The sequence below is a fragment of the Salmo salar genome, chromosome 01, assembly GCF_965601325.2.
Source record: "Salmo salar chromosome 01, fSalSal1, whole genome shotgun sequence".
Lineage (NCBI taxonomy): Eukaryota > Metazoa > Chordata > Actinopteri > Salmoniformes > Salmonidae > Salmo > Salmo salar.
Window position 1 is genome coordinate 149,752,653 of NC_138291.1, and position 13,471 is coordinate 149,766,123.

Consider the following 13,471-nt stretch of genomic DNA (forward strand, 5'->3'; position numbering starts at 1 on the left):
CAACCTGTTAAAGATGGAGCGTTTGTGCTTCTCTTCAGGTTGAGCGGTAGAGGGAAGACTCCTCAAGTGTAGAAGAGACATCTTTTGTCACTATGCAGGGAGCTAGAGATAAGGGTGCAAATTACTCTTTGAATCTTACCTGGCAACTGCCAGCCCAGTCCTTCATCTCTTTCTTTGGATGAGCCACTGGCTCATCCTTCACCTCCATCATTTTCCTTTCTCGTCCTTCAAGTCCAAAAAGGTATATTTTTCACTTGCACTATTTCCCAATTTTTTTATGAAATTGTTTTGAATTATTATCACCAATGTTATAGGCTAATAATTTCCAGTAGAGTTGAGCAACGTTGTGTTACATAGGATGGTGCATGTTTTAATTACTAAATGAATTAGGCCATGTAAAACATATATAAATTGCAGAAAGGTCCCCTAGTTTTAGGCCATCTGAACACAGAAGAGTTTATCACAGAATTACAACGAAAATATGGATAGGACAGTAAATCGAACAATGTGAAATTAAACTCATTAAATGTAGGCTAATCCTTACGACTCACCATACTGTCATAGATTCAATATTGTAGCGACCTTAACCCAACACCTAGCAACCTCGCCAAGAAGTTCGGACCTATTGGTGTAACGGTAAGGTGTTGGCTTGACAGTTGCTGGACCCAAGTTCAAGTCCCGGTTGGGGCTACCCCCTGAATTTGCTACATTGGTGTCAGAATAGGGATGGTGCCTGTGAGGACATTGGAGATGCAAGTACACATGAGGGGCTTGGTATAGAGAAGCATGGGGGGGGACACTCTCTTGAAGGAAAAGGGTAATGTAGGTTGCTGGACATGTGTTCAAGTCCTGGTTGGGACTACCTCCCATTGGCTATAATATTACTTTAAAATTCACTTACCTTTTCTTCATACGTTTTATGTCGGATTGCTCGTCCAACTTGCAGAGGTGAGATATGTTAGTTATGATTGAAGATAGGAGAGTTGTCCCAAGACATTACGGTAATATGTCATCTTGTCGAACGTGACATCACAAAGAAATCAAGTTAAGAGTGTCGGAGGCAGGTAGGGGGATTCAGAGCTTGGTGTGAGGATCATCACAACCATTATTCACTGAAAAGCCTATTTATGAAGCCAAAACCAATTGTATGCCTTACGGAAACATCTTTTCTAAACATTCAGAATGAGTATTTGGTATTTCATTAGGATCCACATTAGCTGTTGCGAAAGCCGCAGCTACTTTTCCTGGGGTCCACACAGAACATGAAACATAATATAGAACATTAACAGAGAAGAACAGCTCAAGGACAGAGCTACATACATTTAAAAACGGCACACATAGCCTACATATCAATACATACACAAACATTTCTAGGTCAAATAGGGGAGAGGCGTTATGCTGTGAGGTTTGCTTAATCTGTTGTTTTAAACCAGGTTTGCTGTTCATTTGCACATTATGAGATGGGAGTTCCATGCAATAATGGCTCTATATAATACTGTACGCTTTCTTGAATTTGGGAACTATGAAAAGACCCCTGGTGGCATGTCTGGTGGGGAAATTGTGTGAGCTATTCGTTAATTGACTTTGCAAACAATTTAGAATTTAACACGTTTCTTATAAAAATAAGTGATGCAGTCAGTCACACAGTCAACAAAACATTATGGACAGACCTCTTCCCCATCTTTACAACCATTGAATCTATGTTTTTCCATGACAGTTTACAATCTAAGTTAACACTGAGTGAACAGCACCTTCAATGGGAAGTATTGAACAAGTATTGAGAACCTTTGATGTTGAATGTGTTGAACACTGGTTGACCCCAACCCACACAACTCATGGTTACAAGAGAAACGTATGGCCCTATTCACAATTCACCCACAGAACCCACATCCCCACACACATTTAGGGTTGGATTAAATCCGTAACGCTAAAGTTCAGCGCAATTTACATTTAAAAGGTCATTTCCAATTGAGCCGACATATACAGCGTTTACCATGAATGCCGTCTCCGCAAACGCAGGAAAATTGCCTTTAAAAATCTGCGCTGCGGATTGAATCCAGCCCTTTGTTTCATTTCCCTTTACTTGGCATAATGCTTTTTTTGCAGAAAAAAAGCATAGAAAATATTGGTTGTTTTAAATACATTGTACGTCAGGGGTAGGCAATTAGATAGGACCTTTCCAACAAGTCAGTTTGTAAAATTTCTGCCCTGCTAGATCTGCCCCGGTCAACTGTAAGTGCTGTTATTGTGAAGTGGAAACATCTAGGATCAACAACGGCTCAGCCGCGAAGTGGTAGGCCACACAAGCTCACAAACTGCCTCTGGAAGCAACGTCAGCACAAGAAAAGTAGAGGCTGTTATAGCAAAGGGAGGACCAAGTCCATATTTATGGCCATCAATTCCAAATGAGATGTTCGACAAGCAGGTGTCCACATACACTTCATGACCAAAAGCATATTTTTCTTCCAAATATTCCCACAAATAGGGAACAAATTCACTAAATTACACAAATCTTGTTGATTTCCTGACTAGAAAATCACCCCCTCAATTTTTTGTTGCCAACCCGTTGTACAACCGGAGTGTGCACAGGGCCAATGTGTCAGACTGGTTTAATTACTGCTAGTAACATTATAGGACACCAAAATATCTTATTTCAAGGCCTTCTCTAATGAAAAACTGCAGAAAAACATAACACATTCTTTCTTCAAAATTACCAACAGATGACACACAGAAATAAACTGTCAAACTTTATTTGAAGATCAAAACCAAGCTACAGCAGTAGGACACGTCCATATCGTAGTGACACAATATGCAAAGTGTGAAAAGGCTGCAATCAAGCACGTTCAAAATGGATAAAAATAACATTTTCAGAAACAATTTTTATGTTAAGGTAGAGTCGATGCACATGGCCACGGTAAAATTCACCTTGTCTGTTTCAACCATCCCCCCAAAAAGTTAAAGAAAAAATGTCATTTCAGAGCACTTTTGGTTAGCAAGTTTTGCAATGATTCAATCGTTCATTCATTGATTATAAGAAGTAATTTGTGATGATTTGTCAGTATATGCAGCTTGCAATGTGGTGGATCACCAGGTCCTGTAGCAGGACACAGGTGGAGATCAGCCCAGGTAGAGGAGGGTGATAGGGGAGAGAGGGGGGTTTGGAGAGTTAAGGGAGGCAGGGTCATAGCGGGAGTTGAAAGGTGGGGATAGAGATGGGGGACATGGGGAAGGGGGGGCTGATTTCGAGGCTTTGTCCTCATTTCTTCTTGGGTTTTGCTTCCAGAGGCAGTCCAATATCTTTCCCACGCAGCTTCAAACCTGAGAACAAAGAGTTGTGAAGTCAGACAAACAAGGACCAATGGTAAAATGAAAAGTACTGATGAATAAGGTGGCATTATACTACTCTGAAACATGATAAAACATAGGGATTGATTATTAACAATGTCAGTGGAATCTGGGACAGACTGTCACACTCACCGATTGCTCTCTCAATTTTGCCCATGACCTGATTGTTGGGAATTGCTTTTCCACACTCATAGTCTGCGATGACCTGAGGCTTCTCATTAATTTTCTGAAAGTCAAAGCCAAAAGAGACATCAGAAGAAATCAGTGACATAAAAACATTTAGACCTACAGTCAAAAACTGTTGAAATGTCAAGTCATCAGAGGCCATCTCATTTAAGCTACATATACACATGATTAGATGTATCTCAGAAGTGTCCTCCTCTCCTCATCTACAGCTGTACAGATGTGAATTATTGGATATTGTTTTCACCTACCCTGTGTTTTCAGATGAGTACAGATGTAGAGGAGACGAGGAGAGTAAGCCACAGAAATTCTGACTACAGAAATGCACCAATGTCCTTATGCTGTGATATTCAAAGTCGGGGGGGAACTGCAGTGGGGTCCCCCCCAAAATAAAAAATGAATACATATGAATAGTAGAGATTGCATGGGGTGATATACAAACATTTTTGAGAAAGATCATAAAAAAATGAGCAAATATATTTATTGGTTTCTTTTCATTTTGATAAGGGATTAAAATTTTACATTTACATTTTAGTCATTGAGCAGAAGCTCTTATCCAGAGCGACTTACAGTAGTGAATGCATACATTTAATTTCATGCATTTTTGAAATTAATTGAGGGTTATTTGTTAATGAAAACATCTAAATGTACCAATTTTAATGCTGTCATAATATTTGGGGTGGGGTGGTCACAAAAAGGTATTGTGAAAAACATTGGGTCCCCAGAAATTCTGGCTGAAAAATTGGGGTCCTCACTGAAAAACGTTTAATACCACTGTCCTAATGAGTCATGTGGGTCTGCAGCAGCTTTACTTACAGTGGCCAGATCTTTCTGAGTGAGGCCACTGTTCTGGCGGCCCTGCTGGATAACCTTTCCCACCTCCAGGGAGACCCTCAGGTGCTGCAGCTCCTCTGTCTCCCGGTCCAGCTTGGCGGTGTTCTTGGTCACCAGGTGCTGTTTGTTCTGCCCTGCAGACCCTGTGGACACAGATGAATTGGCGTGGTTAGTAAACAAGCCATAACATCATTTTATTCAGAAATCAAGCCATCATGTTCCAGACCTCCAAGTAAGGGAGATGGTGGATTGCACTTGAATTGCTATTTATAATAAGGCTTACATTTCTTGGTAGTATCGAGGTCTTCTCCACGTCTCTGTGCAGCTGTGATAGCCTAGAGATAACATAGTACATTATTCAACACTTTACTATACCATTCCATAACAAAGGGATACATTTAGCTAGTATAGACGATGAGTAGTCCAGGCCAGGGGGCGGATACGACACAGAATCCAAACACAGGCCAGCTACAAAAACAAACGTTTTTAAATGGTGTTAATTAACTAAATTCAGGAGAGAACTTTGAGGATCTGGGGACCCATGCCAAATCTTTTCAGTCTCCTGAGGGGGAAAAGGTTTTGCGGTGCCCTCTTCATGACTGTCTTGGTGTGTTTGGACCATGATGGTGTCCACATCACCTGTCACGCCCTGACCTGAGAGAGCCGTTTCTCTGTTTGGTTAGGTCAGGGTGTGATGTGGGGTGGGCATTCTATTTCTTTGTTTTGGCCGAGTATGGTTTCCAATCAGAGGCAGCGGTCTATCGTTGTCTCTGATTGGGAATCATACTTAGGCAGCCTTTTCCCACCTGTGTTTGTGGGTAGTTGTTTTCTGTTTAGTATTTCTGTTACCTGACAGAACTGGTGGCTTTTTGTTACTTTGTTTGGTTGTTTCATTGATATATTAAAATCATGAACACATACCACGCTGTGCTTTGGTCCACTCCTTCCGACGAGAGCCCTTACAGAACTACCCACCAAAATGGACCAAGCAGCGTGCCCAGGAGGAGCAGGGATCCTGGGCCCGGGAGAAGAGAGAGTGGAGGACGTCCTGGTCCTGGGAGGAGGTAATGGCAGGGGACAGGACCCTGCCATGGAAGCAGGTGGAGACAGTGAGAGGGGAACGGCAACAATACGAGGAACTAGCACGGAAACGACGGAAGCACGAGAGGCAGCCCCCCCCCCAAAAAAAAAAAATGTGTGGGGGGGGGGGGGGGGCACACGGGAAGATTGGCAGAGTCAGGGAGAAGACCTGAGCCAACTCCCCGTGCACAACGTGGGGAGCAGGTGAACAGCCAGGCACCGTGTTATGCTGTGATGCGCACTATATCTCCAGTGCGCACTGTGCCTGCGCCCCGCATTTGCCGTGCTAGAGTGGGCATTCAGCCAGGACAGATTGTGCCGGCTCAGCGCTCCTGGTCTCCAGTACGCCTCCTCGGTCCAGGATATCCTGCACCAGCTCTATGCACTGTGTCGCCAGTACGCCTTCACAGCCCAGTTCATCCTGTGCCAGCGCCCCGCACTTGCCGGGCTAAAGTAAGCATCCAGCCAGGACGGGTTCTGCCAGCCTTACGCTCCAGACCGCCAGTGCGCCTCCACGGCCCAGTATATCCTGTGCCTGCTCTGCGCACCCGGCCTCCAGTGCGTCTCCCCAGTTCGGTGAGACCTGTTCCGGCTCCACGTATGAAGCCTCCAGTGATAATCCATGGCCCGGAGCCTCCATGGCGGCAGTCCGCGGCCCGGAGCCTCCGGCGATGATCCGCGGTCCAGTTCCTCCTCCTCCGATCCTCGGTCCGGTGATACAAAAGCGGAGGGAGCGGGGGCTACGCCCCGAACCGGAGCCGCCACCATTGGAAGATGCCCACCCGGACCCTCCCCTATAGGTTCAGGTTTGCGGCCAGAAGTCCGCACCTTTGGGTGGAGGTACTGTCACGCCCTGACCTGAGAGCCATTTCTCTGTTTGGTTAGGTCAGGGTGTGATGTGGGGTGGGCATTCTGTCATTCTATTTCTTTGTTTTGGCTGAGTATGGTTTCCAATCAGAGGCAGCTGTCGTTGTCTCTGATTGAGAATCATACTTAGGCAACCTTTTCCCACCTGTGTTTGTGGGTAGTTGTTTTCTGTTTAGTATTTCTGTTACCTGACAGAACTGGTGGCTTTTTGTTACTTTGTTTGGTTGTTTCATTGATATTAAAATCATGAACACTTACCACGCTGCGCTTTGGTCCACTCCTTCCGACGTGAGCCCTTACATCACCAAGGAACTTGAAACTTTCGACCCGCTCCACTACAGCCCCGTCGATGTTAATGGGGGCCTGTTCGGCCCGCCTTTTCCTGTAGTCCACGATAATCTCCAATGTCTTGCTCACGTTGAGGGAGAGGTTGTTATCCTGGCACCACACTGCCAGGTCTCTGACCTCCTCCCTATAGGCTGTCTCATCATCGTCGGTGATCAGGCCTACCACTGTTGTGTCGTCCGCAAACGTAATGATGGTGTTGGAGTCGTGCTTGGACACGCAGTCATGAGTGAACAGGAAGTACAGGAGGGGAATAAGCACGCACCCCTGAGGGGCCCCTGTGTTGAGGATCAGCGTGGCAGATGTGTTGTTACCTACCCTTACCACCTGGGGGCGGCCGTCAGGAAGTCCAGGATCCAGTTGCAGAGGGAGGTGTTTAGTCCCAGGGACCTTAGCTTAGTGATGAGCTTTGTGGTGTTGAACGCTGAGCTGTAGTCAATGAACAGCATTCTCACATACAGTTGAAGTCGGAAGTTTACGTACACTTAGGTTGGAGTCATTAAAACCTGTTAGGGATAGGGGGCAGTATTTGCACGGCCGGATAAAAAAACGTACCCGATTTAATCTGGTTACTACTCCTGCCCAGTAACTAGAATATGCATATAATTGTTTGATTTGGATAGAAAACACCCTAAAGTTTCTAAAACTGTTTGAATGGTGTCTGTGAGTATAACAGAACTCATATGGCAATCAAAACCCTGAGACAAATCCTGACAGGAAACTGAAATCTGATGTGAGGATATCACTTCAAACATTTGCCATTGAAACACACAGGGGCTTGTGAATCATTTAGCACTTCCTATGGCTTCCACTAGATGTCCCCAGTCTTTACAAAGTGGTTTGAGTCTTCTATGGTAGTAACTGACCCAAAGAGAGGCTGTTGATATTGGTCACATGGGATGGGCCATTACCATTGTGACGTCGGCGCCCATGGCTACTCTCCCTTTTCGAAACATTTTGAAAAACAATGCAACCGTCCCAATGGAATATTATTGAAGCCCTGGTTGAAAAAGCCCCTAAAGATTTATGTTATACAACATTTGACATGTTTGAACGAACTTAAATATATATTTTTTTGCTCATTCCTGACGACAAGTCAGACGCACACGGTACATTTTCACTAGCCTTCGGAGCGCGCTAACACTATTGGGACATAAATTATTAACTTTTTTGAACAAAACTACATTTGTTATGGACCTGGGATACCTAGAAGTGCCTTCTGATAAAGATAATCAAAGGTAAGGGATTATTTACAATAGTATTTTTGATGGTTGATCGTTCCAAGATGGCTCCAACATTTATAGCCTGGACTTTTTTTCTGGGCATACCACGTCGTTTATTGCAAAGTGTGATTTCCCAGTAAAGTTATTTTTAAATCTGGCAAAGCGATGGCATTCAAGACATGTTCATCTATAAGTCTTTGAATGACAATATTACATTTTAACAATGTTTTCGAATAGTAATTTTGTAAATTGTAGCACTAATTCACCGGAAGCATTTGAGGGAAAAGATTTTCTGATCGTCAAAGTTTCAAAAACTGTTTGAATGGTGTCTGTGAGTATAACAGAACTCATATGGCAGGCAAAAACCTGAGAAGATTTCATGCAGGAAGTGGCCTGAGTGAGGATCTTAGCTGTAACGTGACACTTCCTACTTCCTATATTATACATTTTGTATTGTAGATAATTCGTAGTGTAATAAAAGTATGATGTACCGTTATCTTTTGTTCTATATGTAATAAGTGCCTTAATGTGTTTGGACCCCAGGAAGAGTAGCTGCTGCCAAGGTATCGAGCAAAAACCAAGCCCTGAGGTCGAAGGAATTGTCCGTAGCGCTCCAAGACAGGATTGTGTCGAGGCACAGATCTGGGGAAGAGACTTGTTTGGGCCAAGAAACACGAGCAATGGACAGACCGGTGGAAATCTGTCTTTTGGTCTGATGAGTCCAAATTAGAGATTTTTGGTTCCAACCGCCGTGTCTATGTGAGACGCAGAGTAGGTGAATGGATGATCTCCGCATGTGTGGTTCCCACCGTGAAGCATGGAGGTAGTGGTATGGTGCTTTGCTGATTTATTTAGAATTTGCCATCACCACAGCAGCCAAACTACCACGGCCTAGCCAAACTCATGCTAACATTCTATCCATTAAACCCTCAGATGTAAAGTCCCCTTTTTAGAGGACTTCGATCTGTGGACACCGTAGATTGTAATGGTTTGCATTGAGAAATAGCTCTGGTTTCCACCAAGACAGTATATTTTCAGAGCCTGTGTGACTTAGGATGTAAAATCTGAAACCACATTACGCTGGAATGTTCCTCCTACCATTTCATTTGCTTTTCCGACTGACTGTCCATAAACTCCTGGCTGAACCCTACATCACAGCCACTGACAAAGCACATGCCTGCAATCATTACATCGTAGCGTAGCAGGAGAGAGTGGTTTCCTCACGGTTACACATTCAGAGATCGATTAATAGCCATTCACCTAAAATATTTTTCATTTTAAAACAGAAAACACTCAGACGGACAAGATGAATATGAGATGAAGGGCGAGTTCCTAGCAACTTCAGGAAACCAAGATGGAGTAATTAGACATTCACAACAATGGGGGCAGACGTTTTGATCAAGAGTGACCTTTGGAAAAGATGCACCTTTTCTCTAACACTAAACATACAACTGTATTTTACAGTTGTGGAATCTTAGTTTTTATACATTTGATTATACTACACTGAACAGAAATAAACGCTACATGCAACAATTTCAAAGATTGTACTGAGTTACAGTTCATATAAGGAAATGTATTAATTAGGCCCTAATCTATGGATTTCGCATGGATGGGCAGGAGCGCAGCCATGGGCGGGTAAAGGCCTACCCACTTGGGACCCAGACCCACCCACCCACTGCGGAGCCAGGCCCAGCCAATCAGAATGAGTTTTCACCCACAAAAGGACTTTATTGCAGACATAAATACACCCCCCCAGCCAATTCTGCAGGTGAAGCCAGATGGAGGTCCTGGGGTGGTGTGGTTCGCGACTGAGGCAAGTTAGACAATGTCATTTTAGAGAATTGGCAGCAAGACAAATTATGGTAGAGAAATTAACCTTCAATTCTCTGGCAAGAGCTCTGGTAGACATTCCTGCAGTCAGCATGCCAATTGCACACTCCCTCAACTTGAGACATTATGGCATTGTGTTGTGTAATTATGGCTGCACTTGTGTAATGATCATGCTGTTTAATCAGCTTCTTGATATGCCACACCTGTAGGTGGATGAATTATTTTAGCAAAGGAGGAAGGCTAACTGATGTAAAAAAAAAAAAAGTGTATAAAATCTGAAATGTGGGTACTTATTTCAGCTCATTAAACATGAGAACAACTTCATGTTGCATATTTTTGTTTAGTATATATTTGAAACCTTATTTCAAGCCTTATTCATACAGTTGTTGTAGGAAATACATAAGATATTACATTTATCAAATGTGTACTGTGTAACGTTACTTGGTTGTGTGCTCAAGTGAGTATACCTCGGCAATAACCATTTTCCCCCCAAAGAAAAGTGAGATTACCCTTTGAGTATGCAGCATTACTAGTTATTATGGCCTTGATAGTAGCTACATAATTATTTTGGGGGATTATGCGGATTCATATTTCGATTGCATTTAGTTACATTTAACTGGTTAACTCAAAATTAAACCGATTTCAATGTTTGGTCCTTAACTAAACAAGTGAATAAAAATATAATGAAATCGACGTTAGACAAATGATTAGCTAGATGAAAACAGTCGTTTTCTTTCCACGTCGATCGTTTTACCGACCAGGAAATTCCAAAGAGAAGCGAGAAGGTTGTCCCCCTGGATGTATAATATTAGTAAGGTTGCCTGCCGGCAGTGACCGTGTGTAGCCAACATGGGCTCAGTGGTTGGATTCAACCACATGTTCACATGTTGGCTAATGTTAGCTGCTAACGCTAGCTGACTAACCGTACCGTACCTGCTTAGATTTGGCCTGGGCAGCAGTCGGACCCTTCTTCCTCAACACAGTCACAGTGTCCCAGTCGCTTTCTGCCATTTTTCCCAGGGATTATTAGCTTAACGTTACGACAATAACTATATACACAAATATAAACCTATCAGCCGGGGGTACTGAAACGATAGCTGACAATGTAGGGCGACGTAAGGCTTACTTTGCCACGCTTGCGCTGACAAACGACTGAGTCATTGAGAGGGTTCGTTTATGGTTTTACTCCGGTGGGAGGAGTTTAACTGGGTGAAAATTGATTGCATTCGTTTTGGAACCGGACTGCCCCGGGCGTGAGCCGGGTGCCGTTCAAGCCCACGACGAAGTCTGCTCAAAACAAAAGTGACGTAATTAATCACGTGGAGTTATGCGTAATTCTGCGTTTTCACATGCAAAATTGATTGCTTTTGATCTCTCTTTATCTGCCTTTCCAATGAAAACTAGTCTGACAATTCAAAAATATATGTTATAGAAAAAATGTATGTTTTTGAACGATGCACCTTGTTGACAACATTACCGAGCAGCGCAGACTACGGTTCGATTTGAGAAGGGCGCTCTTCCCTTACAGCTTTTGACCGTCCACTCACGGGTCATAGACCGGTGCCCCGCGTCTCAGCATAATCGAATACGCCCATATAGTAAAGACTCACCCGTCAGTGACTCTCCGACGCGTCTTCCAATTCCAAAACTTTATTGAAAACAACCTCGTTAACAGGCAAATAACAGAGCTACAGCGACCTCTCCTGTTGGAAAGAAAGTGCCTGAGAACCAAGGAAATGTCCATGTTCCAGTCAATGACGTGTGTGTATATATACAGTAACTCATTGCATATAGCTTGATACTACAACATATCCCTCATTCATAATGTATAGGGGTTTCTGTTACTAAGTTTCCATTCAAGGTCATATAAACAGGGGTTGAAGTGTGAATTCAGAGGTGGAGTGGAGGAGCACCTATTTGCAACATTGTCTCAGAGCATTTCGTATTATTATGTATGTAAACCCGAGACATTAATTTTAGTGTCATATGTTACGTTTTGTTTGGTATGTCATACTTTTGAATGTCCATCATCCATTTCGTGTGATATGTTACGAATTGTAATTCGTACAATATGTTATGAATTGCAAAATCTACAATGTTACAAATTTGCCAAATGTATATGTTACTAATTCCAATTTGTTGTGGCTAACATTAGCTAGGTGGTTAATGCTAACGTTAGCTAGCTCTAGGGATTAGGGTCAAGGTTAGGAGGTTTTTTTTTTTCAACCTAAGGTCTTTGTCCACGCAGAAATCAAATTAGCACAGCTGGATTGTACAATATTTACCCATTTATTATTTAAAAAAATATTCTGCTCTGTCAAATTTGTTGTTGATCATTGCTAGACGACCATTTAAGTCTTGCAATAGATTTTCAGGCAGATTTAAGTCAAAACGGCAACTCATTCACTGTCTTCTTGGTAAGCAACTCCAGTGTAGATTTTGCCTTATGTTTTAGGTTATTATACTGCTTCCGGTGTGTGGGTCAAATCACTAAGGTAGCCAAGCCAGTAAAAAAGCCATATTACAACCTATGTTGTGATAATTGTGTGGTTTGCTCTTTAACCCATTTGTCATATGCCACAGTGCTATACAATAAAGCTATGACAACAAAAAGACAAGTCACACAATGCCGGAATGAATTCCAGTACACATACAGTGCATTCGGAAAGCATTCAGACCCCTTGACTTTTTCTACATTTTGGTATGTTAGTTTTATTCTAAAATTGACTAAATTCGTTTTTTTTTTCATCATCAAGCTACACACAACACCCCGAAGCTACACACAACACACAACACATGACAAAGCAAAAACAGGATTTTAGAAAATGTTGCACTAAAAATAAACCCTGGATAATCACATTTACATACAGTTGAAGTCGGAAGTTTACATACACTTAGGTTGGAGTCATTAAAACTTGATTATCAACCACACACAACCAACAAACTATAGTTTTGGCAAGTTGGTTAGGACATCTACTTTGTGCATGACGCAAGTCATTTTTCCATACCACAATTCCAGTGGGTCAGAAGTTTACATACACTAAGTTGACTGTGCCTTTAAACAGCTTGGAAAATTCCAGAAAATGATGACGAAGCTTCTGATAGGCTAATTGACATAATTTGAGTCAATTGGAGGTGTACCTGTGAATGTATTTCAAGGCCTACCTTCAAACTCAGTGCCTCTTTGCTTGACGTCATGGGTAAATCAAAAGAAATCAGCCAAGACCTCAGAAAAATAGTTGTAGACCTCCACAAGTCTGGTTCATCCTTGGGAGCAATTTCGAAACGCCTGAAGATACCACGTTCATCTGTACAAACAATAGTACGCAAGTATAAACACCATGGGACCACGCAGCCATCATACCGCTCAGGAAAACGAGTCCTATATCGACATAACCTGAAAGGCCGCTCAGCAAGGAAGAAGCCACTGTTCCAAAACCGCCATAAAAAAGCCAGACTATGGTTTGCAACTGCACAGGTGGACAAAGATCGTAGTTTTTGGAGAAATGTCCTCTGGTCTGATGAAACAAAAATAGAACTGTTTGGCCATAATGACCATCGTTATGTTTGGAGGAAATAGGGGGAGGCTTGTAAGCTGAAGAACATCATCCCAACCTTGAAGCACGGGGTGGGAGCAACATGTTGTGGGGGTTCTTTGCTGCAGGAGGGACTGGTGCACTTCACAAAATAGATGGAATCACGAGGAAGGAAAATGATGTGCATATATTGAAGCAACATCTCAAGACATTAGTCAGGAAGTTAAA

The 13,471-nt window shown here is 42.8% G+C and overlaps 1 protein-coding gene across 1 annotated transcript; it reads right to left on the reverse strand.

Moving 5' to 3' along the window:
• Positions 1-2,734: 2,734 nt before the first annotated feature.
• On the reverse strand, positions 2,735-10,848 carry LOC100194632 (endothelial differentiation-related factor 1-1). The gene is made up of 5 exons (NM_001139717.1): positions 10,641-10,848; positions 4,646-4,697; positions 4,345-4,505; positions 3,478-3,571; positions 2,735-3,318 (listed from the first exon to the last, which is right to left on the reverse strand). The coding sequence occupies exons 1-5, from the start codon at positions 10,716-10,718 to the stop codon at positions 3,257-3,259; spliced, it is 447 nt and encodes a 148-aa protein (NP_001133189.1). The 5' UTR covers positions 10,719-10,848; the 3' UTR covers positions 2,735-3,256.
• Between the last annotated feature and the right edge of the window lie 2,623 nt (positions 10,849-13,471).